General features: G+C 42.6%; 1 protein-coding gene across 2 annotated transcripts in view; it reads left to right on the top strand.

Annotated features, from left to right (window-relative positions):
• Positions 1–24,610, top strand: part of RAB28 (RAB28, member RAS oncogene family) — a 167,058-nt gene that overhangs the window by 114,311 nt on the left and 28,137 nt on the right. For both annotated transcript variants that reach the window (XM_038745820.1, XM_038745821.1), the window contains exon 5: positions 23,617–23,720. In XM_038745820.1, the coding sequence (XP_038601748.1) occupies positions 23,617–23,720 (104 nt within the window). The remainder of the gene's footprint in view (positions 1–23,616; positions 23,721–24,610) is intronic.

Below are 24,610 nucleotides of genomic sequence, written 5' to 3'. Positions count from 1 at the left end.
TTCAGTTTTCTCAACTGTAACCATATGTTTAAGATTTTGTTTTCCATTTAATTTCATCACCTTTTTTTAGGACATTTTCCCCAAGCTTTCCATTAATTATGTTGGAAAAAAAATCTCCTGTCTGATTCAGCCCCAAGTTTTTCCTCTTTCGTACCATGAATTTTTGTCACTTAGTTTTGTGTTTCAGAAATCAGTTGAACATTTCAAAGATTTGATAACCGCTTTTGTTCTACCACAGAGCACTTGTGTGTGTTGTACTTTTGGCAGACTTGTTTTTATATGTGGGCGATTTTGAGACACATTTCAGGTTCAGATGTTACCTTCTCAATACTTAATTTTCTGTAACAACGGAAGGCTCTTATCAAATAATACCTAGCTTAAACCCGCTAGTCTTTGCATTGATGTTTCTACGCCATAGAGGTTTAGAGGCAAAGAAACAAATCAGCTGAAACTCCAGAGGCCCTTTCAGATGTTAAAGGAAATAGTTTGAAGCCAAGTCTTTATTACTTGAGATCCTTTTTCCAACCTCTTTTTCCCCCCATAAAGGAGGTAATAAAAGGTGTCATAAAAGAAGCCAGTGTGAGCTTACTTTGGGTAAGTACCCACAGTATGGGACTAGCCCTGAATGCCAGTTCAAGACTTAGGAACTGAGCTTTCTAAACAGTAAAACTGGAATTTTTGGAAAACACCATAGCAGGTAGCCCTACTCCTTTCATCTTCCCAAGCGCTTAATACAGTGCTTTGCACACAGTAAGTGCTCAATAAATACGATTGAATGAATGAATGAATTCACCCTCCAAACAGCTTCTCTATGTTTAGTACAGTCTGTCCCCTGGTAATGCAAGGGTTGAATGCTCAGATTCTCCATTTCAGATTCATCCATTAAGGAAAACATGCATTTGAGCACCCAAGCTTTGCTCCATGTTAAGCGCTTAGTACAGTGCTCTGCACACAGTAAGCACTCAATAAATACGATTGATTGATTGATTGATGCACACAACCGTGTGTTTTGAAACAGTCACAGTCTTTGGTGACAAACACACGTCACAAGAAAAATGTTCCTCAATTCTGCCATCGTGTTTTATTCAAAACCCATAGTCAAAACATGCATTATGGCAGAACTGACTGTCATTGAATTTCTCCTTTCCTGAAAGTTATTTCACATTTACTAGAGAAGCCGCGTGGCCCAGTGGAAAGAGCATGGGCTTTGGAATCAGAGGTCATGGGTTCAAATCCCGGCTCCACCGCTTGTCAGCTGTGTGACTTCGGGGCAAGTCACTTGACTTCTCTGTGCCTCAGTTCCCTCATCTGTAAAATGGGGATTAAGACTGTGAGCCCCACGTGGGACAACCTGATCACCTTGTAACCTCCCCAGCGCTTAGAACAGTGCTTTGCACATAGTAAGTGTTTAATAAATGCCATTACTATCATTATCATTTACTAGTATGGTAAGAGATGTGTACTGGTGTTGCTTTTTTAAACCTGTTTTAATGAGGTTCTTGAACAGTTCAATCAACAATCAGTGGTATTTATTAAGCGCTTACTTTGCACAGAGCAGTAATAATAATAATATTTGTGGTATTTGTTCAGTGCTTACTATGTGCCAGGCACTGTTCTAAGCACTGGGGTGGATACATTATGTTGCCGATTTGTACTTCCCCAGTGCTTAGTACAGTGCTCTGCACCCAGTAAGCGCTCAATAAATATGATTGAATGAATGAATGCAAGCAAATCAGACTGGAAACAGTCCCTGTCCCATGCGGGGCTCACGGCCTCAATCCCCACTTTACAGAAGAGGTAACTGAGGCACAGAGAAGTGAAGTCAATTTGTACTTCCCAAGCGCTTAGTACAGTGCTCTGCACATAGTATGCGCTCAATAAATACGATTGATGATGATGAAGTGGCACAGAAGTGTCGTAGCCGGGATTAGAACCCACGACCTATACTTTACTAAATGCTTGGGAGGGCACAGTAGAATTGGTAGATGTGATTCCTGTCCATGAGGAGCTTACAGTCTAGAAGGAGAGATAGTCATGAAAATAAATTACAGATAGGGTAAATGGCAGAGTGTAAGGGTACAAACATAAGCGTTGCGGGGCTAGTTATGGGGTGAATAACTGTCAAGTGCTTAAGGGTTACAGATACAAGAACACAGGTCACATATAGGGAGGATGAATAGGGGAAATTGGGGCTTAGTTGATGAGAGAGATGGGTTTTGATATCCTTAAATATATTCAACCTCTTAAGGAGTCCTTATAAAGATTTTTGTCCCTTAATCCAGGTCATGTTTTCTTGCTTTACAGCGAATAACAAGGGGTTAAAGCTCATAACTGAGACGTCCCAGAGCCATCTATTTTGTCCTCAGTTGAAGATCATTTTCAACTATTAAAAAATGGTTCTGATTAGTCTGGCTCTAATTGGCAACGTTAATCAAATTGGGTTTTGATCATTAAATATTTTAGAGACACTAGAAGTTCCAAGTTGCCTTTTTTAATCTTATCATAATTTTCTTTTAGAAATATAGGGTGCTGAGTCGGGGACAGAACTTGAGAGGAATCTCTTTAATTGAAAGTAAAAGCAGGAAGATTTCATGTGCAGGCAAGAATGCTTTCAGAGCTTAGAACAGTGCTTGGCATCTAGTAAGCGCTTAACAAATGCCATCATTACCATTATTTTAGAATGATGTTCCCCTTCAGCTTTCTGACATTAGTGCACCTGCTTCATTGGCAGCTTCTGTTTCAGTCGTTTTAAAATCCCTTATCATTTTCATCATCATCATCATCATCATCATCCATATTGAGCACAGTACATGATTCCTGAGAGCATACAAAAAAGGTAGATGGTGTGGACTTTGCCTTCAAGGAACTTAGAAAAGACCTGTTGATTATGTAAAATAGGAAAAAGGAGAAAACAGAAATACAGCATGTGACAGAAAAAGCCAAAAATGAAGGTGGTATAGATCCATTTACACAAGTTCTAGCAGTGACTGATGTGTTGAGGCAGTGAGCTGGGTTAGTGGGTTATTGGTGGGTTGTTAGTTAAATTAGTTAAATTAAATTAGTTAAATTAAATTAACTTTAATTAAATTAGGGTTAAATTAGTGGGTTATTTTGATGTGCATTCTAGGGCTGGGTTTAGTGAGGGCAAGATATCACTTTCGCACTTTCAGCAATAGCAGAGGAGAAGGAGGAAGAGGAAGTCGGGGAGGAAATGGCATAGTGAATTTTTAAAAATTATTTTAGCGGTACTTGTTATGGGCTTATTATAGGTCAGTCACTGTACTAAGCCCTGGGGTAGATTCAGGATAATCTGATTGCACACAGTCCCTGTCCCATATGGGGCTCACAGTCTGAGTCTTCTAGACTGTGAGCCCACTGTTGGGTAGGGACCGTCTCTATATGTTGCCAACTTGTACTTCCCAAGCGCTTAGTACAGTGCTCTGCACACAGTGAGTGCTCAATAAATACGATTGATTGATTGAGTCCCCCTTTTACAGGTGAGGTAAGTGACGCGTCGAGATGTTATGTGACCTGCCCAAGGTCCCCCAGGAGACAAATGGTGGAGCCGGGATTAGAATTCATTCATTCAATCATATTTATTGAGGGCTTACTGTGTACAAAGCACTGTACTAATGGCTTGGGAGAGTTTTTTTGTCTTATTCTGTCGAGTCGTCTCCGACTCATAGCGACGCTGTGGACGCAACATCCTCCAAGCTAGCTCTCTTCCACCCTTCAAAGCCCTACTGAGAGCTCACCTCCTCCAGGAGGCCTTCCCAGACTGAGCCCCCTCCTTCCTCTCCCCCTCCCCATCCCCCCTGCCTTACCTCCTTCCCCTCCCCACAGCACATGTATATATGTTTGTATGTATTTATTACTCTATTTATTTTATTTGTACATATTTATTCTATTTTGTTAATATGTTTTGTTTTGTTGTCTGTCTCCCCCTTCTAGACTGTGAGCCCACTGTTGGGTAGGGACCGTCTCTATATGTTGCCAACTTGTACTTCCCAAGCACTTAGTACAGTGCTCAATCATACGATTGAATGAATGAATGAATCTCTACCAGAACGCCCCACCTCCATCTGCAATCGTTTTGGCAGTGTATCCTTAGCGTTTTCTTGGTAAAAATAAAGAAATGTTTTACCACTGCCTCCTTCCATTCAGTCTCCACCCTCGACCCTCTTCCATTCCGCTGCTGCCCAGCCCAGGTAAATTTTGAATTTTAGCAGATTGCCTGCCACTCGCTAGCCACTGCCCAAGCTAGGAATGGAATGGGTAGGCCTCTGCTTGACTTTCCCTCTCATGATCCCGACTGGTAGGGTCCAGGAAAATCTCCAGGGGCGACCCAGAGAGGGGCGGTTGGGGGAGTACACTCTAACAAGTGTACTCTTAGTGTACTCTTAGTACTCTTCAAGCGCTTAGTACAGTGCTCTGCACATAGTAAGCGCTCAATAAATACGATTGATGATGATGATAACAGTTTGTTCATTTGGGACAGCAGAAAGGAGAGGGCTGGGCCGAAATCTATCCAGTATAATCCCCACCTCCCTGATGGTGATGGTGGGTGGAGAGTTTGGTCTTCTAGACATCCTGGCTGTTGGGAAGGAATGCTCCTAGTACAGTCCTCCCCGCTCCCAGCCCCATCATCATCAATCGTATTTATTGAGCGCTTACTGTGTGCAGGGCACTGTACTAAGCGCTTGGGAAGTACAAATTGGCAACATATAGGTACAGTCCCTACCCAACAGTGGGCTCACAGTCTAAAAGGGGGAGACAAAACCAAACATACTAACAAAATAAAATGAATAGAATAGATATGTACAAGTAAAATAAATAAATAAGTGAATAGAGTAATAAATATGTACAAACATATATACATGTATACAGGTGCTGTGGGGAAGGGAAGGAGGTAAGATGGGGGGATGGAGAGGGGGACGAGGGGGAGAGGAAGGAAGGGGCTTAGTCTGGGAAGGCCTCCTGGAGGAGCCCCATGACACAAGTCCATATCTGTCATTTACTGACTTCTATTTATGCCTTTCTCCCCCTCTAGAACTGTAGTAATGATGATGATGATAATAATTATGGTATTTAAGCGGTACCGGGAGCCGAGCGCTGTTCTAAGCACTGGGATAGATACAAGGTTATCAGGTTGTCCCACCTAATAATACTAATTGTGGTGTTTATTAAGCGCTTACAGTAAGACACTGTACTAAGCACTGGGATGGATACAAGCAAATCGGGTGGGACACAGTCCCTGCCCCATGTGGGGCTCACAGTTTCGATCCTTATTTTACAGGTGAGGAAGTTGAGGCACGGAGAATAATAATAATAATAGTAATGATGGCATTTGTTAAGCGCTTACTATGTGCTGAGCCCTGTTCTAAGCACTGGGGGGGGATACAAGTTGATCAGGTTGTCCGCTTGAGGCTCACAGTCATCCTCCCCATTTTACAGATGAGGTAACTGAGGCTCCGAGAAGTGAAGTGACTTGCCCAACGTCACACAGCAGACATGTGGTGGAGCCGGGATTCGAACCCATGACCTCTGACTCCAAAGCCCGTGCTCTTTCCACTGAGCCACAGGAGAAATGAAGTGACTTGCCCATGGTCACACGGCAGACAAATGGCAGGGCTGGGATTAGAACCCATAACCTTCTGACTCCCAAGCCCGTGCTCTAGGGGGAGATACAAGGTGATCAGGATGTCCCAAGGGGGGCTCACAGTCTCAATCCCCATTTTACAGATGAGGGAACTGAGGCACAGAGAATTTAAGTGACTTGCCCAAAGTCACACAGCTGACAAGTGGTGGAGCTGGGATTTGAACCCATAATGGTGGCATTTATTAAGCACTTACTAGGCAAAGCACTGTTCTAAGCGCTGGGGAGTTTACAAGGTGATCAGGTTGTCTCATGGTGGGGGCTCACAGTCTTAATCCCCATTTTACAGATGAGGGAACTGAGGCACAGAGAAGTTGAGTGACTTGCCCAAAGTCACACAGCTGACAATTGGCGGAGCCGGGATTTGAAGCCATGACCTCTGACTCCAAAGTCCGGGCTCTTGCCACTGAGCCACGCTGCTGTTGTACTCTCCCAAGCCCATAGTACAGTGCACTGCACACAGTAAGCGCTCAATAAATACGATTGACTGACAGCACACAGTAAGCCCTGAAGAAATACAGTCGATGGAAAGAAGACTCTGACCCGGTGAGGAAGCTGGGCACCCCCCATGTTAGAGGCTGGTTCTGTCTCTATATGTTGCCAACTTGTACTTCCCAAGCGCTTAGTACAGTGCTCTGCACACAGTAAGCGCTCAATAAATACGATTGATTGATTGATTGATTGGTTCCTGCTGCCCTGGGCTAGAGATGAAGAAGCCATGCCCTCAACTCCACCTCCAGTGTGGCTAGGGTGGGGCGAGCTAGCTGAGCACCCCCTGCTCCAAGGTTGTGGGGGTGAAGTTCTCTCTCTGAAGAGCACGCGGGCTTTGGAGTCAGAGGTCATGGGTTCAAATCCCAGCTCCACCAATTGTTAGCTGTGTGACTTTGGGCAACTTCTCTGGGCCTCAGTTACCGCATCTGTAAAATGGGGATGAAGACTGTGAGCCCCGCGAGGGACAACCTGATTACCTTGTATCTACCCCAGTGCTTAGAACAGTGCTTGGCACATAGTAAGCGCTTAACAAATACCGTCATCATCTCTTTGTGGGCAGGGAACACGTCCACCAATTCCGTCGTGTCGGACTCTCCCAAGTGCGCTGTGCAGTAAGCACTCAATAAATAGGACTGATTGAGCCCACTGTTGGGTAGGGACCGTCTCTATATGTTGCCAACTTGTACTTCCCAAGCGCTTAGTACAGTGCTCTGCACACAGTAAGCGCTCAAGAAGTACGATTGATGATGATGACTGATTGAGCGACTGAAGCTTGGGGCCAGTCCGTCCGGGATCAGCGGCCTGTGTCAGTCTGATGGGGTTGGCTCCCATGACGTGGCTAAGTGGGCATTATGGGTCCTCAAATGACTTGCCAGTCTCTCTTTCCTGGAAAAAAAGTAGTATAGACGCATGCATCAGTAGAAAAATATATTGTCAAGGGAAGGAGCTTTTTTTTTACGGTATTTGTTAAGGGCTTACTAGGTGTCAAGCACTGGGGAAGGGTCAGGATAATCAGGGATGATACAATTCCTGTCCCACGACGGGCTCACAGCCTAAGAAGGAGATTCAGTCCTTATTTTACAGATGAAGTAACTGAGGCACAGAGAAGTTAAGTGACTTACCGAGGTCACACAGAAGACGGTTGGCAGGGCAAGGATTAGAACCCAGGTCCTGTTGATTCCCAAGCCCGTGCTCTTTCCACTGGGCCACGCTTCTTCTCCGAAAAGCGTATCACAGAAAGCACATCTTTTGGGCGTTTCACTTATTTAGCCCTTAAGTATTCCTCAGTATTCTTCAGTATATGTGAATTTAGGTGTTGATCTATTTCATCTTTACATATTAATGATACCCCCTCTTATCTCTTTATTCTGCCTCCTGCTCCCTCTATTTTTGAACTATCAGTTGGACTATTTCCCCTGTGAGATTGTACATTTCTTGAGAACACTGCTTTGCACATAGTAAGCGCTTAACAAATACCAACATTATTATTGTTATTATTGAGGGCAGGGATCAGGTCTTTTAGTAATAATGGTATTTGTTAAGCTCTTGCTGTGGCCAATCGCTGTTCTAAGCCCTGGGGGAGATACAGCGTAATCAGGTAGTCCCATGTGGGGCTCACAGTCTTAATCCCCATTTTACAGAAGGGGTAACTGAGGCACAGAGAAGTGAAGTGACTTGTCCAAAGTCACACGGCCGAAAAGTGGCGGAGCCAGCCGGGATTAGAACCCACTACCTCTGATTCCGAAGCCCGAGCTCTTTCCACTAAGCCAAGACGCTGCTTCTGCTTCTGTTGTACTGCTAATCAATCAAAGCTATTTTTTGAGGATGTGCTGTACTAAATGCACTTGAGTCAACAACCCCTAAGCCGCTGTGTTATCACACCCATCTTGCCCCAACCCCCACGCTTTTTTCAATCAATCAATCGTATTTATTGAGCACTTACTATGTGCAGAGCACTGTACTAAGCGCTTGGGAAGTACAAATTGGCAACATATAGAGACAGTCCCTACCCAACAGTGGGCTCACAGTCTAAAAGGGGGAGACAGAGAACAAAACCAAACACACTAACAAAATAAAAGAAATAGAATAGATATGTACAAGTAAAATAAATAAATAAATAAATAGAGTAATAAATATGTACAAACATATATCCATATATACAGGTGCTGTGGGGAAGGGAAGGAGGTAAGATGGGGGGGATGGCGGGGGGACGAGGGGGAGAGGAAGGAAGGGGCTCAGTCTGGGAGCTTTTTTGCACATATCTTCGTACTTGGTTGTTTCTCCTCCTGTAAAATGTATTTTTATGTCCATTTCCCTAGCTAGAGTGTAAGCTAGAGTGTTGCAGAGAAGCCGTGTGGCTCAGTGGAAAGAGCCCGGGCTTTGGAGTCAGAGGTCATGGGTTCAAATCCCGGCTCCGCCACTTGTCAGCTGTGTGACTTTGGGCAAGTTACTTGACTTCTCTGTGCCTCAGTTCCTTCATCTGTAGAATGGGGATTAAGTCTGTGAGCCCCACTTGGGACAACCTAATCACTTTGTATCCTCCCCAGCGCTTAGAACAGTGCTTTGCACGTAGTAAGTGCTTAATAAATGGCATTATTATTATTATTATTATTAAGCTCCTAGAGAAGGAGACTCTGCCTTACTCTCCCAAGAGTCACTGTCAGTCGGTCGACCAGTTGTATTTATTGAGTGCTTGCTTTGTGCAGAGCACCTAGTACAGTACTGTACTAAGCACTTGAGAGAGAATGTGGTGTAGTGCGTAGAGCGTGGGCCTGGGAGAACTTCCCAAGCGCTTAGTACAGTGCTCTGCACACAGTAAGTGCTCAATAAATACGATTAAATGAATGAATGAATGAGTAAGAAGATCACGAGTTCTTATCCCAGCTCTGCCACTTGTCTGCTGTGTGACCTTGGGCAAGTCGCTTCACTTCTCTGTACCTCAGTTACCTCGTCCGCAGAATGGAGATTGAGACTGTGAGTTCCACGTTGGGCAGGAACCATGTCCAACCTGAGAAGCAGTGTGGCTCAATGGAAAGAGCCCGCGCTTTGGAGTCAGCGGTCAGGGGTTCAAATCCCGGCTCTGCCACTTGTCAGCTGTGTGACCTTGGGCAAGTCACTTAACTTCTCTGTGCCTCAGTTACCTCATCTGTAAAATGGGGATTAAGACTGTGAGCCCCCCTGTGGGACAACCTGATCACCTTGTATCCTCCCCAGCGCTTAGAACAGTGCTTTGCTTAAGTAAGCGCTTAAAAAATGCCATTAAAAAAACCACCTGATTTGGTTGTATCCACCCCAGTGCTTAGAACAGTGCCTGGCACATAGTAAATGCTTAACAAATACCATTATTATTACAATATAACTTAACAGACACATTCCCTGCCCACAGTGAGCTTACAGTTAGGATGGGGAGACACACATTAATATAAAGAAATTACAGATATGTACAGTAGCTCTGTGGGTCTGGGATAAATAAAGGGAGGGATAAAGGAAGAGAGATAAATAAAGGGAGCGAGTCAGGGTGACGCAGAAGGGAGTGGGGGAAGAGAAAAGGAGGGCTTATTCAGGGAAGGCCTCTTGGATGCAATGTGCCTTTACTAAGAGCTTAATACAGTGCTCTGTCGACAATAAGTACTCAATAAATACCCCTGCCCCTGCCCTTGAGTTGCTTATACTTTCCCAAGCACATAGTAAATGCTTAACAAATACCATCAATATTAATTAATATTACAATATAACTTTACGGACACATTCCCTGCCCACAGTGAGCTTACAGTTAGTATGGGGAGACACACATTAATATAAATAAATTACAGATATGGACAGTAGCTCTGTGGGTCTGGGATAAATAAAGGAAGGGATAAAGGAAGAGAGATAAATAAAGGGAGCAAGTCAGGGTGACGCAAAAGGGAGTGGGAGAAGAGAAAAGGAGGGCTTAGGGAAGGCCTCTTGGATGAAATGTGCCCTTACTAAGTGCTTAATACAGTGCTCTGCCCACAATAAGTACTCAATAAATACCCCTGCCCCTGCCCTTGAGTTGCTTATACTTTCCCAAGCACTGAATACAGTGCCGAGTAAGCAGTAGGTACTCAATCATCATCATCATCATCATCAATCGCATTTATTGAGCGCTTACTATGTGCAGAGCACTGTACTAAGCGCTTGGGAAGTACAAATTGGCAACATATAGAGACAGTCCCTACCCAACAGTGGACTCACAGTCTAAAAGGGGGAGACAGAGAACAAAACCAAACATACTAACAAAATAAAATGAATAGATATGTACAAGTAAAATAAATAAATAAATAGAGTAATAAATATGTACAAGCATATATACATATATACACACCAATAAACACCATTGATTGACTTTTTTTTTAAAAAAAGCAAATATTTAAAAATATGCCTTGAGGAAACTTCACCTTTTAATCATTCTAAAATATTTAAAGTTTAAAGTTTTTTTTTTTTTAAACCTACTGTGCATTGTTGTGGGATGAAGCTTGTTTGCCATTACAAGTTAAAGCAGTTACTTGAAAGACTCCTACTCTCAGCTCTTCCTTTTGAAACCAGGCAGTCTCAGAACAGTTTTCTGTTTTGTAGGAAAATTGATGTTAGCGTTTAGTTTCCAAAACGTTGGAAGTATGGTTTTGGCCACTTTTACGATTCACTTGCGTTAAACAAGTCTTCTAATACAGTAAGATTTACTATGTCATCGTAGAAAGACATCAGCATTAGAGTGTACATGACAGTGTAAAATGAAACACATGCTCACAATCAAATTAATGTATTTCATCTGTCTTCAACTAATAACATTCTGTCATACTATCTATCTGAGTAGGGGCATAAACAGTTTATTTTGTGTTTGGAATAACTTCCTGGAGGTAGTTAATGTGACATGTAGTTTGTCTGAAATGAGTATAACCAGATCAACACTCGAGATGTTTTCCTGATAACCTAAAAATTACTGAGAAAATCTGCACTGAGGCTATATTTATATTTCAATTTCAGCTTCCTTAAGCCAGACCAGTGACACACTTTTTTTCTGCTAGCATTCCTCAGAAAGTGTTCTATCCTTGGCATCAACTGTGTTTTTAGTGAGAGAAAAGAATTAACCGGATTAAATAGACCGCTCTAAAAACGAGATGTACACTTTACACTTTTCTGTTTCACTGACAAGTAATAAGCTCTAAACCAAATAATTAGGAATTGCTAGTTGAATGAAGTTTTTTTCATTCATTCTTTCATTCAATCCTAGAGAAGCAGCAGGGCTCAGTGAGAAGAGCCCGGGCTTGGGAGTCAGAGGTCATGGGTTCCGATCCCGGCTCCGCCACTTATCAACTGTGTGACTTTGGGCAAGTCACTTAACTTCTCTGGGCCTCAGTTCCCTCATCTGTAAAACGGGGATTAAAAGTGTGAGCCCTATCTGGGACAACCTGACTACCTCGTAACCCCCGCTGCAATGCTTAGAACAGTGCTTGGTACCTAGTAAGTGCTTAACAAATAATAATAATAATAATAATAATAATAACAATAACAATAATAATGGCATTTATTATTATGATTAATATTTATTGAGTGCCTACATGTGTGCAGAGCACTGTACTAAGCACTTGGAAAGTACAGTTTGGCAACAAATAGAGACAGTTCCTACACACCAACGGGCTCACAATCTAGAATTGGGGAGGCAGAGAACAAAACAAGTAGACAGGCATCAATAGCATCAATATAAATAAATAGAATTCTAGATATGTACACATCATTAATAAAATAAATAGAATAATAAATATATACATGTATACACAAGTGCTGTGGGGCGGGGAGGGGGGTAGAGCAGAGGGAGGGAGTAGGGGTGATGGGGAGGGGAGGAGAAGCAGAGACAAGGGGGGCTCTATAAAGCGATAGGAACTGTGGCTTATATTGATATACAGAGAAACAGCAATATCTGTATATAAATTCCTTTAGCCAGGTTATGTAAGAAGGACTCTAAATTTGCTATTTTAATACATGTTCCTACAGCCTCTAACTGAAAATTCAAGTTCCTTGTTCACTGGGCATCTTGAAGTACGTGGCTGTGGTTATCAGTTATAACAAATGTGACAAATAAATGTCTTTTTAATCTTTTTGTTAACCCTAGTAATTATTCCAAAGGGCCACATTTTCATTAATCTTTGATGCTTTTTTAGAAATAGAATTAAATATCTTGAATTAAACTACCCTAAAACAGTAGAAAACAAATATGCCTTTTAGAATATTCTTATGTAATAATAATAATTATTAATAATCAATAAATACGATTGAATGAAAGTGATTCCCTTTGAAAGACCAAAATCTAGTAGCCCCTTGCCGTCTTATTTACTTTATTTTGTTAATATATTTTGTTTTGTTGCCTGTCTCCCCCTTCTAGACTGTGAGCCAGTTGTTGGGTAGGGACCGTCTCTATAGGTTGCCCAGTTGTACTTCCCAAGCGCTTAGTACAGTGCTCTGCACACAGTAAGCGCTCAATAAATACGATTGAATGAATATACTTTCCCTTTTACATGATCACCACACTATGTTTTAGAAGAGAAAGCGTATTGTTAATTTTAAGCACGTGTAAGTGAAACTTAATAAATTAAGTGTATTTTTCTTGTCATGGCTGAGTAAGTTAATCAGATCATTGTTTAAAACATACCGTATTAAAACTCGTGTGAACAGCTGGAAATAATTTTATAAATAAATTTATATTTGTCTTAGAATACTCAATAAAAATACGCTTTTCTACTATCCTGTATTATAAATGGACTTATCTCATGTCCATTATTACTAGTCAACTTTTTAAACTAGTTTGTCAGGGTAAATTGATCATAAAATTTTGAATGTTAAACTTCCATATTTTTCCATTTTCATTTACCATGCTAAATAAGAATTTTACTCCAACTATTGCAAATGGATGTTTTTGTGATTTGTTTTCAACGTTTTAGTAAACTCTTTAAAAAATGAGACCGTGATGCTCTCTTAATTCTGATTTTGTGTCTGTGAGCTCTAACACTCAACAACTACAGTTAACAAACTAATTAAACAGGATGTGTATTTATATATAGACTTAATAATATACGCACTCTGACCTCTTCAAGCTTCAAATAATCTGTTGCATATGTACATGTAAAAAATACAGTGAATTTTCATTTTGAAGGTACTTCTTGTGATTTTTATTATGGGTGAATCGGTTGATATGAAACTGTATGCTCTTGAATATGAATTCATTTCTTTTAGTTTTGGCTTTGGGAGCTTTTGTACTTGCTGCTTGGACTTTGCCTCAGCAATGTACAGTTTTCTATTTTAGTTTTCTATTCTATTTCTGTTTTACAGGTCATGAGACCTGTAACATTGACGTAGTGGCTGAACCTCCTATATGCATGCATAACCACCGTGAGAAGCAGTGTGGCTTAGTGGACAGAGCCTGGGCTTGGGAGTCATAGGATGTGGGTTCTAATTCATGCATTCATTCAATGATATTTATTGAGCATTTACTGTGTGCAGAGCACTGTACTAAGTGCATGGAAAGTGCAATTCGGCAACAGATAGAGACAATCCCTACGCAACAACAGGCTCACAGTCTAGAAGGGGGAGACAGGCCACAAAGCGAAATAAGTAGACAGACATCAATAGCACCAAAGTAAATAGAATTGTAGTTACGTACACATCATTAATAAAATAAATAGAATAATAGATCTGTGTAAATATTCACAAGTGCTGTGGGGTGGGAAGGGGGAAGAGCAGAGGGAGGGAGTAGGGACGATGGGGATGGGAGGAGAAGCAAAGGAAAAGGGGGCTCAGTGTGGGAAGGCCTCCTGGAGGAGGTGAGCTCTCAGTAGGGCTTTGAAGAGGGGAAGAGAGCTAGTTTGGCGGATGTGAGGAGGGAGGGCATTCCAGGCCCGGGGGAGGACATGGGCTGGGGGTCAACGGTGGGACAGGCGAGAACGAGGCCCAGTGAGGAGGTTAGCGGCAGAGGAGTGCGGCTGGGCTGTGGAAGGAGAGGAGGGAGGTGAGGTAGGACGGGGCGAGGTGATGGACAGCTTTGAAGCCAATAGGGAAGAGTTTTTGCTTCATGTGAAGGTTGATAAGCAACCACTCGCGATTTTTGAGGAGGGGGGTGACATGCCCAGAGTGTTTCTGTAGAAAGATAATCCAGGCAGCAGAGTGAAGCGGGGAGAGACAGGAAGATGGGAGATCAGTAAGGATGCTGATGCAGTGATCCAGTCAGGATAGGATGAGAGATTGTACCAACAAGGTAGCGGTTTCAATGGAGAGGAAAGGGCTGATCTTGGCGATGTTGTGAAGGTGAGACCGGCAGGTTTTGGTGATGGATTGGATGTGTGGGGTGAATGAGAGAGCGGAGTCAAGGATGACACCAAGGTTACGGGCTTGTGAGACGGGAAGGATGGTAGTGCCGTCTACAGTGTTGGGAAAGTCAGGGAGAGGGCAGGGTTTGGGAGGGAAGATAAGGAACTCAGTCTTGGACATGTTGAGTTTTAGGTGGCGGGCGGACATCCAGGTGGAGATGTCCTGAAGGCAGGAGGAGATATGAGCCTGGAGGGAGAGAGAACAGGGGAGGAGATGGAGATTTGGGTGTCATCTGTGTAGAGATGATAGGTGAAGCCGTGGGAGCGAATGAGTTGACCAAGGGAGTGAGTATAGACAGAGAACAGAAGGGGACCGAGAACTGACCCTTGAGGAGCTCCTGCAGTTAGGGGATGGGAGGAGGAGCCCGCGAAGGAGACTGAGAATAAATGGCCAGAGAGATAAGAGGAGAACCAGGAGAGGATGAATTCCGTGAAGCCGAGGTTGGATAACGTGTTGAGGGGAAGAGGATGATCAGCAGTGTCAAAGGCAGCGGAGAGGTCGAGGAGGTTTAGGATAGAGTAGGAATCATTGGATTTGGCAAGAAGAAGGTCATTGGTGACCTTTGAGAGGGCAGTTTCAGTGGAATGGAGGGAGTCCAGAAGAGAGTTGGAGTTGAGGAATTCGAGGCAGCGAGTGTAGACGACTTGCTCTAGGAGTTTGGAAAGGAAGGGTAGGAGGGAGATAGGGCGATAACTGGAAGGGGCAGCGGGGTCAAGAGTGGGGTTTTGTAGGATGGGGGAGGCATGGTCATGTTTAAAGGCAGAGGGGAAGAAGCTGTTGGAGAGTGAGCGGTTGAAGATGGAAGTTATGGAGAGGAGGAGGGCAGGGGTGAGAGGGAATGGGGTTCGAAGCACAGGTGGAGGGGGTGGCACTTGAGAGGAGGGAGGGGATCTCCTCTGAAGATACTGCTGGGAAGGATGGGAAAGTAGAGGAGAGCCTCGAGAGCAGTGGGGGGGGGGCACTGTGGAGAAGGGGGAGGGATGACTTTGGGGAGCTCAGACCTGATGGTGTTGATTTTCCTAATGAATCCCGGCTCCAGCACTCGTCTGCTGTGTGACCTTGGGCAGGCCACTTAACTTCTCTGTGCCTCAGTTACCTCCTCTGTAAAATGGGGATTAGGACTATGAGCCCCCTGTGGGACAACCCGATTACCTTGTATCTATCCCAGTGCTTAGAATAATGCTTGGCACATAGTAAGTGCTTTATACCATAATTATTATTATTATTATTATTATTGTTATTATTATTATTATTACCTAGGTCTGGTTTTTACGTTATTTACACGTAGCAACGAACTTAGACATATTTCTTGAGTGTTTACTGTGTGCAGCACATCATAATAAGTATTTGCACGTCTCCAGTACAGTGGAGTTGGTAGGCATGATCCCCACCCTCAAGGAATTTAAGGTCAAAATTCATCATGTGGGTGAGGAAAGTAATGAGTTCTTCTCACCGAGCTTACTGGTGAGATGAAAGCACAAGGGTTTATATGTAAGACCCAGAGCACCATCTGATACTGGTAATTGGGATCTTCGGAAGCCTGGCATCTTTCAGTAATGGTTGAGGGTGAAGGCTGAAATCTGTAATCCATACCACCGTTTTGATTTGTTTCTTTTCTCGCCTTGTCCATCTCCCCCTTCCCTTTTTCACGAGCCACCGGTGCGTGCCAACCAGGACCTTCTTGGACCGGGGAAGCCTCGGTGACACGTAGTAAAGTCAAACCACACCTCTGATCACCAAGGTTACCGTGGAAAGTTTCTCACTTAGTTTTGTCGACGTGCAAGGGAGCGGCACATACACACACTCACTCACTCCACTCCATCAAGGGTCCAATACCAGTCTGCTGGTCAAAGGAGGCCCGTACTGCCAGTGCTTCTTTTTTTCTGCTGCCTTCTGCTGCCTCCAAGTGCTGCTTCTGCCTTGCATGCCTCCATGCTACTTCTCTGCATACCTCCTGCGTGCCTCTGTGCCATTCAAAACGACCACCTTTTATCTGCCTAGGCCTTCCCAGACTGAGCCCCCTCCTTCCTCTCCCCCTCGTCCCCCTCTCCATCCTCCCCGTCTTACCTCCTTCCCTTCCCCACAGCACCTGTATATATGTATATATGTTTGTACATATTTATTACTCGATTTATTTTACTTGTACATATCTATTCTATTTATTTTATTTTGTTCATATGTTTGGTTTTGTTCTCTGTCTCCCCCTTCTAGACTGTGAGCCTACTGTTGGGTAGGGACTGTCTCTATATGTTACCAATTTGTACTTCCCAAGCGCTTAGTACAGTGCTCTGCACACAGTAAGCGCTCAATAAATACGATTGATTGATTGACTGATTGATTGAGCCCCCTCCTTCCTCTCCCCCTTGTCCCACTCTCCATCCTCCCCGTCTTACCTCCTTCCCTTCCCCACAGCACCTGTATATATGTATATATGTTTGTACATATTTATTACTCGATTTATTTATTTTACTTGTGCATATCTATTCTATTTATTTTATTTTGTTCATATGTTTGGTTTTGTTCTCTGTCTCCCCCTTCTAGACTGTGAGCCTACTGTTGTGTAGGGACTGGCTCTATAGGTTACCAACTTGTACTTCCCAAGCGCTTAGTACAGTGCTCTGCACACAGTAAGCGCTCAATAAATACGATTGATGATGATGATGATGCACACAGTAAGCACTCAATAAATACGATTGATTGATGATTGATTGATTGGTCCAGGCCCGTTACTGGGTAGAACTGGGAGAGAAAGCCCCACCTCCCTCTGTGCCCTGCCTAAAGTAGAGCCCGTCAGTGGCTTTGCAAGTCTCTTCCTTATTGTTGATCACGGGGTCACAAACAGTCACTAATAAGGCAGCTTGTTGTGGGTTGTGGGCTCACCCCACCCTTTGGCTCTTTTAAGCCTCCGTCTCAGTGTCTCTCTGATACCACCCTCCTCCCCGTCCAATCTGCCCTCTCCGGCTGACTCCTTCCCCATAACCTGAGCCCATCCTGTGTTGACCTTGGCCATCCAGTAATAAATATTTATTTATTTATTTTACTTGTACATATCTATTCTATTTATTTTATTTTGTTAGTATGTTTGGTTTTGTTCTCTGTCTCCCCCTTTTAGACTGTGAGCCCACTGTTGGGTAGGGACCGTCTCTATATGTTGCCAACTTGTACTTCCCAAGTGCTTAGTACAGTGCTCTGCACACAGTAAGCGCTCAATAAATACAATTGATGATGATGATGATCCAGTGGCACCTATGATCCCTTTCTGCCATATGAGGCTCTTCAGGCCAAGCCACTGAGACTCCTCAAACTGTAAAGTGGCAGGGTTAGGGCTGGGGTGCGGAAGAGGCCTGGAAGGGGACTGCTTTTGTCCTGTGTAGGGAATAATAATAATAATAATAATGATGATGATAGAATTTATGAAGCGCTTACTATGTGCAAATCACTGTTCTAAGTGCTGGGGTGGTTACAAGGTGATCAGGTTGCCCCACGGGGGGCTCACAGTCTTAATCCCCATTTTACAGATGAGGTAACTGGGGCACAGAGAAGTTAAGTGACTTACCGAAGGTCGCACAGCTGACAATTGGCAGAGCCGGGATTTGAACCCCTGACCTCTGACTCCAAAGCCCGGGCTCTTGCCACTGAGCCACGCTGCTTCTCCGTAGGGAAGGTTGGAGACATTGAGATGAGGTGTGGGTGGGCTGTGGGGAGCGGGTGCAAAGATGTAAAAGAGCCTTGAATAGGTTGGGGTGCCAGGTGATGGGAGAAAGATGGGGAGAGTTAAGAAAATTAGCAGGCTTAACTTAGATGACAGAAAGGGCCACTACATAAAATTGTAGTCAGCATGCACTAATAACCAGAAGTAGAAGATGCCCTTCTTATGTTCATCTGGTAACTTATCAAATATTAATTCGAAGTCCTCAGAGTATTTTTAAAAAGCCACTTCTCAATCTTTCCTTCCCTCCTATTTCTCACTCACCTTTCTTCTTTATAATCTTTTTCTCTTATTTTTCTTCCTTTCCTCTCTCGTTTGTCCTTCTGTACACAAGTGAGTATAGCCCCCGGAGTTGCAAACCCTAAACACAATAGCTTGATAATAATAATAATAATAATAATAATAATAATAGTGATTATGGAATCTCTTAAGTGCTTACTATGTGCCAAGCACTTTTCTAAGCACTGGGGTAGCTACAAGGTAATTAGGTTGTCCCACATTGGGTTTACAGTCTTAATCCCCATTTTACAGATGATGTTACTGGGCACAGAGAAGTTAAGTGGCTTGCCCAAGGTTACACAGCAGACAAGTGGCAAGCCGGGATTAGAACCCACATCCTCTGACTCTCAAGCCGGTGCTTTTTCCACTAATTGATGCTGCTTTGTGTTGGGAACAGTGGAGTAGGGACTGTTGGTCCAGTATTAGCCCTTTTGGCTGCTGGAGCACCCAAGGAAGAACTTCACTTTCAGTAGCCTCTTTGAGTTAAGGAAACCTCTCTTTATTCCTCACGTTCCCCCCGCCCCCATTTCTCTTACAACAGTGCTTCAGCGCTTAGAGCAGTGCTTTGCACATAGTAAGCGCTTAACAAATACCATCATCATCATTTCTCTCTATATTCTTTTGCATCTCTAGCTCTGTCTGCCTCTCTGTGTCTCTGTCTCTGCCTCTCTGTGTCTCTCTCCCTCTTTTTTGCTCTCTCTAGAATTGAACATCATATGAAATTTATGAGATTGTATCCACTAGATCTTCAGAATCATCATCACTGAGGCATTGTGAAAATGAGAGAAATAGAAATGACCACTATAATAAGCATCTGTCTATAAGAGACATCGCTGGCACAGTGTGTTAACTTTTGGATAAAAGAAAAGCGTTAAACAATAATAAATATTTACACTGTATGCAAAAGAAGGGATAAGTGCATTTAGAGCAGGGTTGTGGAGAGAGAGGCATGGGAGTTATTTGTTTAGACAAGGTGGAGTCAAGGGGAAATTGTTATCTCTCCTCATTAGGGAGGTTTTGGGGAGAAGGTGTGTAATCTCGGGAGCTGTTTGAATGATGGAAGGGGAAGAATTTGGCAAGATGGGGTTGAGGGGCAGGGGAAGACATTCCAGGTGCTTAGTAAATTCATAGAGGATGGAATTCTGGTTTATTTAGACAAAGGGGGCAAGAAGTAAATTTGCTTGGAAGAAATGGAGGGGGTGGGCCTGGAAGGGGAGGCAGAGATGGGAGACGTTTCGGATCGGTCTTGCGAAAAGGCTCAGAATTGTAGATGAAAAATCTGGAAACATTCAGTTCTTCTATAAGCCGTGTTTTCAGTAAATGTTTTGGTTAGAACACCTTTAGGACGACAGGAAGTGTTCCCCCGATGGCACGAACTTGTTTGGTCTGGTGGGTAGCCACATTCCCTGCCCACATGGAGCTTACTGTCAAAACATTAATACTAATAAATAAATTCTGGATATGTTCATAAGTGCTGTGGGGTCGAGGGTGGGGTGCCTATCAAGTGCTCAAGGAGTACAGATCCAATCCAGGTGCATAGGCGGTGCAGAAGGGAGAGGGAGTTGGGGGAAAAAAGGGCTTAATTGGGAAGACCTCTTGGAGGAGATGTGATTTTTAAGGCTTTGAAAGTGGAGAAAGTGGTGATCTGGCTTATATGTCATTTTTTTTATGATTATTATGTATTTGTTAAGTGCTCTCTATGTGTCAAGCACTCTTCTAAGTGCTGGGGTAAATGCAAGTTGACCAGATCAGACAAGGACCCTGTCCCACATTGGGTTTGCAGTCTAAACAGGAGGGAGAATAGGCTAATGGAATCCCCATTTTACAGATGAGGCACAGAGAAGTTAAGTGACTCGTCCAAGGTCACACAGCAGGCAAGTGGATTAGAACCCAAATCCTTTGATTCCCATCATCAATTGTATTTATTGAGCGCTTACTGAGTGCAGAGCACTGTACTAAGCGCTTGGGAAGTCCAAATTGGCAACATATAGAGACAGTCCCTACCCAACAATGGGCTCACAGTCTTAAAGGGGGAGACAGAGAACAAAACTAAACATACTAACAAAATAAAATAGAATAGATATGTACAAGTAAAATAAATAAATAAATAAATAGAGTAATAAATATGTACAAACATATATACATATACAATATATACATATATAAGATATAATTATATAATTCCCAGACCCGTTTACTTTGCATTAGGCCGTGCCACTCCTCAGAAACACTTAGGTTTTCTACAGGTCAAACGTTAGGGGAGAGCAGTGTGGCTTAGTGGAAAGTGCCCGAGTTTGGGAGTCAGAGGTCACGGTTCTAATCCCGGCCCTGCCACTTATCGGCTGTGGGACTTTGGGCAAGTCACTTAACTTCTCTGGGCCTCAGTTACTTCATCTGTAAAATGGGGATTAAAACTGTGAGCCCCACGTGGGTCAACCTGGTTACGCTGTATCTACCCCAGCGCTTAGAACAGTGCTTGGCACATAGTAAGCACGTAACAAATACCATCATTATTATCATTAGGGACCATGGCTAGTAGAGTTTGTCTAACTCCACTGGTTTCTAAGAGTTCCGTGTCCATAGAATACATAAGTAGGTGCTACATTTGGTGTGAAATCAATCAGTCAGTCGTACTTATTGAGCACTTACTGTGTGCAGAGCACTGTACTAAGCGCTTGGGAAATACAAGCTGGCAACATATAGAGACGGCCCCTACCCAACAGTGGGCTCCCAGTCTAGAAGGGGGAGACAGAGAACAAAACAAAACATATTAACAAAATAAAATAGAGTAGATATGTACAAGTAAAATAAATAGAGTAATAAATACATACAAACATATATACATATATACAGGTTTGGGTTTGAAGATGGGTTTGAAGATGAACCCATCTGAGGTTTCCTTTAAGAATTGACTCTGTCACTTGCCTGCCCTGTGACCTTGGGCAAGTCATTTAATTCCTGTGTGTCTCAGCTTCCTCCCCTGTTAAATGAGGATGAAGTCTCTGTTCTTCGTCGTCGCCTCTGGATTGTGAGCGCCATGCGAGACCTGATTAACTCGTGTCTAATTCAGCTCTTAGTACAGTGTGTGACACATAATAAGCATATTAACTGGTATCTAACTCAGCAGTCAGTACAGTGTGTGGCACATAATAAGCACTTAACAAGTAGTATCGTAATAGCAATAATAATCCTGCCTTGATTTCTTTCAGACTTAAGGGTGGAGACAGTGCCCACTATCCTGACTGATTTAAATGCTTTGTGAATTCTTATTCAGCATTTTTTTCTTAAACTTTACACTCAGTGTCCTAAATGTCCAATTATGGCAATACTAGTCAAGAATTGCATACTTGCTGGAATTGCTTTAAAATGTGCACATATGGTCTCACTTTGCTCAGATATTGTAGTACTTAATAATTTAAGTAGACTTTTGTGGTACAAGACGTCTCTTGTTTTGCTTTTTTTTGGAGGGGGGAGTTGGGGGGATAATGTTCCAGTTGAAAAGGTAAGTACCTGTGATATTGCTTTATGTTTGTTTAATTGGTTAGTGATTTCATTAGGGATTTTTCCTAGTGACGTTATTTGTTCTTACTTTTGTTGTTGTTGAATTAGAAGTATTTTAGCTTCCATATTACGAAAAACCAGTACTATAAACATTAGTGTTAATAGCTTAGTATTTTAGTCCTCCACAAATTAATGCCTGTGGTATCTGGACGTTTTTAGGCCTGTTCTTGTAAACAAGGCCTCAGTGATGTCTAAGGAACAGCACCATGTGGCAGAAAGCTCCACAGTAACCAAGGTAAGCAGTATAAATGGAGCTGAGGAATCCCCTGTTAGCCCAAAAATCTCCCAGCGAAAATCTCCAGAGTCTACAAATTAAAGACCTCCAATATCATTTTTAAATAAAGCCTTTTATGTAGTTGGAGAACAGTTTTTCAGTTGATAATCAATTGACACTATTATGCAGGCTTACTAGATTTGCAAATTTACAAGTTTTTACAAGCCAGTTGGGTCCCTTCCTCAGGAAATCAGTTTAAGTTTTTTTTTCCTGTATTGACTCAAAGAGCCTAGTTGTCCTTAAATCCTTGTGAATATATTTGCCTTATAATTTGACGGCATTGAGTCAACACCCTTATAGGGACTGTAATGCAATAAAAAGAGAAACTGTTCAATATAGATTCCAGTTACCTCAGAATCAGCTTTGGAGAAATTGGAATGTACACAATAAAACTAGGGGATTTGAGTTCCAGTTTCTACTTTAAGCACCTCGTGTTTTGCAGTGAAACATATCCATGCTTAAATGCTTTATTTCCAGTCAGCATAGAGTGAAAATGAAAGTGCACATCTCTTTTCAAATGCTCTTTAATATACATCTCTGAGGTATAATTTTGTGAAATTAAAAATCTCTTCCGTAAATTGTGATAGGCGAAATTGCAATTTTAATTACTTTTTAAAAAGAAAACTTGAATAGGCTATTTTCATTCAATTATTAGTCTTCAAAAACTGTTCTAAAATTCATTTTAGTCATTTACCCTCAAGAGCCAAAATACTTAAAAGTTGTAAAGGATAAATTGCAACAAACATATATTTTACAGTGGTTGTTTTCTGTTAGATGACCTGTCCCTCTCATCGTTTCTTCCATTGTATTGTCACGTGTGCTGCATGGAGTCTTCCACTGGTGGAATTAATGCCGAATAGGAATTTACAGTGATCAATTTTTTTGAACACTGGTAAATATCAGCATGGCTTAATGGAAGATGCATAGGGCTGAGGGCCAGAAGACCTGGGTATAATACTAGCTCTGCCACTTGGCTGCCGTGTGACCTTGGGCCAGTCACAAAACTTTTGTGCCTCAGTTCCCTCATCTGTAAAATGGGGATTCAATATCTGTTCTACCTCTTCTTTGGACTGTGAGTCCCACTGTGGGACTGGGACTGTGTCTGACCTGATTATCGTCTCTCTACTCCAGGGCTTAGAACACTATTTGAGAAATAGTAAGTGCTTAACAAATACTACTACTGCTGTTATTATTATTATTATTATCATTATTATTACTTCGACCCCTAATATGGTAAATCCTGTTTTTCTTTGAATACTTTCCTAGTTGATTTGGAGCATCTGCGAACAGTGAAGGCTGACAAGCATCTACGGTTTTGCCAGGAAAATGGTTTGAGTAGCTATTTTGTTTCTGCCAAGACAGGAGATTCGGTAAGTAGAACAATGGATAGTGTATAGTGCAGTGACAGTTTAAATCCTATGTGTTCTGTTAACCCCTTAGATCCTTTTCTGGAGTTGTGCTAGAATAGAATGTGTGATTAGGAGAACATCAGAACGTGCTCTTAAGGGATGTTGGCTGTCAATCATCTATAATTTTATGAAATCCAATGAAAGTAAACCCGGTATTTCCTAGTAAAACTTGTTCCAAACACAAAACATAGCAAGTGCAAGTTAGTGTTACTAAAAGACGGTAAGGCAAGAAACCCAAAGATGATAACCAGCTGCTTTCTTTGCCATGCATGAAAAGGAATTCAGCTCCAACTGCAGTATGATAGATTTAAGTGAAAGGGTGCTTTGTTGACAGAAAGGGTTAGAATTAACAAAAAAGCTTTTAATATCTCCAGCACCTCTGCAGGTCTTTATAAAGAGTGTATGTTCTCATCTGTCAGTCAATCAGTGGTATTTATTGAGGATGCATGGCCTAATGGTTAAAACATAGGCCTCGGAGTCAGAGGATCAGGGTTTTTGGGCAAGTCACTTCACTTAGAGTATATGTTCTCATCTATCAGTCAAACAGTGGTATTTATTGAAGATGCATGGCCTAATGGTTAAAACATAGGCCTCGGAGTCAGAGGATCAGGGTTTTTGGGCAAGTCACTTCACTTAGAGTATATGTTCTCATCTATCAGTCAAACAGTGGTATTTATTGAAGATGCATGGCCTAATGGTTAAAACGTAGGCCTCGGAGTCAGTCAGAGGATCAGGGTTTTTGGGCAAGTCACTTCACTTCTCTGTGCCTCAGTTACCTCATCCATAAAATGGGAGTTGAGACTGTGAGCCCCACATAGGACAGGGACTGTGTCCAATCCAATTTGCTTGTA

Source organism: Tachyglossus aculeatus, chromosome 4 (assembly GCF_015852505.1).
Source record: "Tachyglossus aculeatus isolate mTacAcu1 chromosome 4, mTacAcu1.pri, whole genome shotgun sequence".
In the NCBI taxonomy this organism is placed as follows: Eukaryota; Metazoa; Chordata; class Mammalia; order Monotremata; family Tachyglossidae; genus Tachyglossus; species Tachyglossus aculeatus.
Note: the sequence above shows the minus strand (reverse complement) of the source record. Positions and strands in the feature narration are given on the sequence as shown.